At 36.9% G+C, this 3,055-nt stretch overlaps 1 protein-coding gene across 3 annotated transcripts; it reads right to left on the reverse strand.

The window, feature by feature from the left end:
• Positions 1 to 311: 311 nt before the first annotated feature.
• LOC131691242 (ubiquitin-conjugating enzyme E2 J2) lies at positions 312 to 2,347 on the reverse strand. Of its 3 annotated transcripts, none has more exons than XM_058977482.1 (4): positions 2,259 to 2,347; positions 1,909 to 2,189; positions 1,590 to 1,853; positions 312 to 1,533 (listed from the first exon to the last, which is right to left on the reverse strand). In XM_058977482.1, the coding sequence occupies exons 2-4, from the start codon at positions 1,976 to 1,978 to the stop codon at positions 1,106 to 1,108; spliced, it is 762 nt and encodes a 253-aa protein (XP_058833465.1). In that variant the 5' UTR covers positions 1,979 to 2,189; positions 2,259 to 2,347; the 3' UTR covers positions 312 to 1,105. The 3 variants fall into 3 exon arrangements, with proteins under 3 accessions (XP_058833465.1, XP_058833466.1, XP_058833464.1); XM_058977483.1 differs by lacking the exon at positions 2,259 to 2,347 and having other exon boundaries at positions 1,909 to 1,999; positions 2,059 to 2,248; XM_058977481.1 differs by lacking the exon at positions 2,259 to 2,347 and having other exon boundaries at positions 1,909 to 2,002; positions 2,059 to 2,248.
• Between the last annotated feature and the right edge of the window lie 708 nt (positions 2,348 to 3,055).

A 3,055-nucleotide genomic window follows, 5' to 3' on the forward strand; every position in this document is an offset into this window, starting at 1 on the left:
CTAGGTGGATTAAAACAGATTTTTTTGAAGAATAAACATGATGTTTTTAATAAAAATACTGCACTTGTTGAAATTGTTTTTTTTTTTGTTTTTAACTACATGACAAAAAATTCTCATTTTTATTGAATACCCGTTAATTCAATCTGCCAGTCGTCAGGGTACCCGTTAGCTTCTGTCCGAAGCACGCGACGTTGAGCTGCTCGATTCTAGGGATCACCAGAATCACTACATAAATCTCTAAGCATAAAGATTTCTAGACTGAAGCTCACCGCCAAGCTCACGGCAGTTGATGATATGATATGTAATCAAACTGAAATGGTTTTTTCTTTATTTATCCACAGTTTATTCAAATTGTAATTTACAATAAATACTGCATTTTCACCTATTTGAATCACTCAATTCACAATCTCCGTAGACGTCTAGTGTTACGATGTTTTTTTTCGATCGCGTGCATTTACATGTTTTGTTGCTTTATCAAATTTTAGTTACTGTAGTACACTGTTCAGTTAAGCTATCGCTGCTTCAGTGTATTATGGCTATTGAGTGTGCTTGCTTATCGCGTGGTGATTAGCATAATGTTGATATAAATCTTATTTTCAGCCTGCTATAAACCTTTTAGTAACGAATCTGTATTGCGATTTGTTTTACGACCCCTGATGTTCGAACTTAGTTTCAAACGTGCGTTATTTTATCGTTCCCGTTTCTTGAATGAATACATCACATTCAGAAACACAGTAGTGCGTTATCTACATCATAACTGATCTGTCAGTGATAGCACAAATCTCACAGAGTGTTGACAATCGACGTTTAAAATGTTTTGTTTTAATTCGAAGTCTATTGCAGTTTTATTTATTTTTTTTTTCATTCCGAGCTAGATCAGGTTTGCTTTACTGGTTCTAACGATCCAACTATGACGTAGTATTAAGCCCGAAAAGGCGCAGAAGACATTCGAAATTTTGCCCATGCACGAATATAATCGTAATAATAATAATCAACATATCTATAATTTAACCATATTGTATAATCAAGTCAAAAACGACCGAACCATTTCCACATAAACAAATTCTGGAGAAACGAAAGTGCGCCACATTCGATCGGCTTACAATCATTCAATGTTCATGCTTTTGATCACATAATGCACTATCAACGCAAATATGACAAATCCAATCAGCACGATCAGATTCGTATACAGGGAATGCCAAATATTGTTACTCTCATCACTACTCGAAACTCCAGTGGCTCCTCCATCGACCGGTTCCACTTCCAAACCATCCGAAGTGGGCAATGTTCCGTTTGCGACACCATTGGTGGTCATACTGGGACCGTTGTTATTTGCGGAATTCTGCTTCCGATGTTCCTCGATCTTGGCCAACCGTTCGTTGATCTCTTCGCAGATCTCCGGGAACAGCTCGCAGAATACTTCGTTTTTCATGTTGAACTCCAACGATTGGCGGGCGAATTTTCGTTTCATGTAGGTAGTGGATTCACAAGAACCAAGTGTGGGTGTAGTCTCTAGCATGAAGCTTAACAAACCTTCGGGCGTAAGCGAATGTTGTTAATTGCACTACTCTTTTGTGTAATAATCATACCTGTCAAAATGGTCGCCACTGACCAGGCTGGATTCCAAGTATCCGGATGAAAGTCTGATATACTGAGACATAGCCGCTTGTTTGTCTTGAACCGTCCGTTGGGCGTAATCATATAAATAGAGGGTGGTTTGAAGGGAAATTCCTTTGTAAACAATAAAGTTCCATGGTAATAGCCTCCATGGTAAGGGGAATCCTCTGGTCCTTTTATAACATAATGCCACTCAAGAATATTCGATGGCAGCGGTTCCGCCGTAATATACGGCACTATCAATAAAATAATTAGCAAAATATGGCGTGATGACAGTAGAGGAAAACTTACCAGGATCCCTTTTCAGACGCATGTAATCCTGTTTCAAACGAGAAGTGGCGGTTGGCTTTTGATTGGTCATTTTGTCGAACACTCAAAGATACTTCTGACAATAAAGAAACTACTGGTAAAAAATCTTGATCGATCTAAATTGAAATTTACCAAACACAACTGAAAAATTTTATGTAAACAAAAGGTACACGTAATTAAAATTTTCAGCAATCCGTCACTGATGTTTTCCAATTTCTTTGTGCCTTTTAATGGGTACCGTCTCTTCCTTTTGTTGAGAAAAGCTTTGAAAAATACGTATACTTTATTTACAGATCAGCAGCCAAATTCTATGTTCAAAGCTTAGCACGTACGAGTGATTAATTGAAAATGTAAAAATTGGTAAACCACACACGAATGCCATTAAATCTCAACTCAAAACATGACTGCTCGGATGACGTTTCGCAGCCCAGTGCAAAACATTTGAATGAATAACGTACAAAAATAATGCGTAAAATTTTAAAAGAACGTAACCTCCATATGTAGCTTTTTTGTATTTCATTTCATCCAGCCCGGGGACAACTTGACAGATAGTGCTTGTTTCATATATGTACCACCGATTTGATGGTGGCGCTAGTATGCCTTTTTTGTACGACTACCACGAACAACGACACGAAAAAGTTTCAAGAGAAAAGCGTGTTTCGTAACGTGTGTTATGAACGCCGTCAATGCGGCTAGAACAACATTTAGAAAAAGCGTATTCCAAAATGTGGATAAAGAAAAATATTAGAGAATAAATTTATCCCTGATTGGAAACCGTCAGCAAAGTTACATAAATCTTATTATAGATTTAGTTGGAAGGTGTTGTTTTTAGCAACCGGCTCTCTTCCTTCCTAAAAATGTTTTGGTTTTCTTGTTGTGTGAAGTTTGTAATCGGTAAATCATTGGTGTTATAAATGAAAAATAAATGAAAAACTTTTTGGCCAATGAAAGTAAATCACCAAGCTTAACAATTCGTGAACCTGCGACATCTTGTTTCAAGTTCATTAAGAACGTCAAGAATTCTAGCATTTTGATTGGGAGAATAAACAATATATGTAGGATTTTCTACACATTTAGCAAAATTGGTTTTGAATAATATTTGTGTGCTTTTATCAGAATTCTGGCATCA

The sequence above is a fragment of the Topomyia yanbarensis genome, chromosome 3 (genome assembly GCF_030247195.1).
Source record: "Topomyia yanbarensis strain Yona2022 chromosome 3, ASM3024719v1, whole genome shotgun sequence".
NCBI lineage: Eukaryota > Metazoa > Arthropoda > Insecta > Diptera > Culicidae > Topomyia > Topomyia yanbarensis.

Bases quoted from the DNA above. Each gene is read 5' to 3' on its own strand.
- LOC131691242 (XM_058977482.1), bottom strand. From the start codon at position 1,978: ATGACCAATCAAAAGCCAACCGCCACTTCTCGTTTGAAACAGGATTAC. The intron at 1,854-1,908 runs GTAAGTTTTCCT...TTTTATTGATAG, and splicing joins GCGTCTGAAAAGGGATCCTG to TGCCGTATATTACGGCGGAA. The intron at 1,534-1,589 runs GTATGATTATTA...TTACGCCCGAAG, and splicing joins AGTGGCGACCATTTTGACAG to GTTTGTTAAGCTTCATGCTA.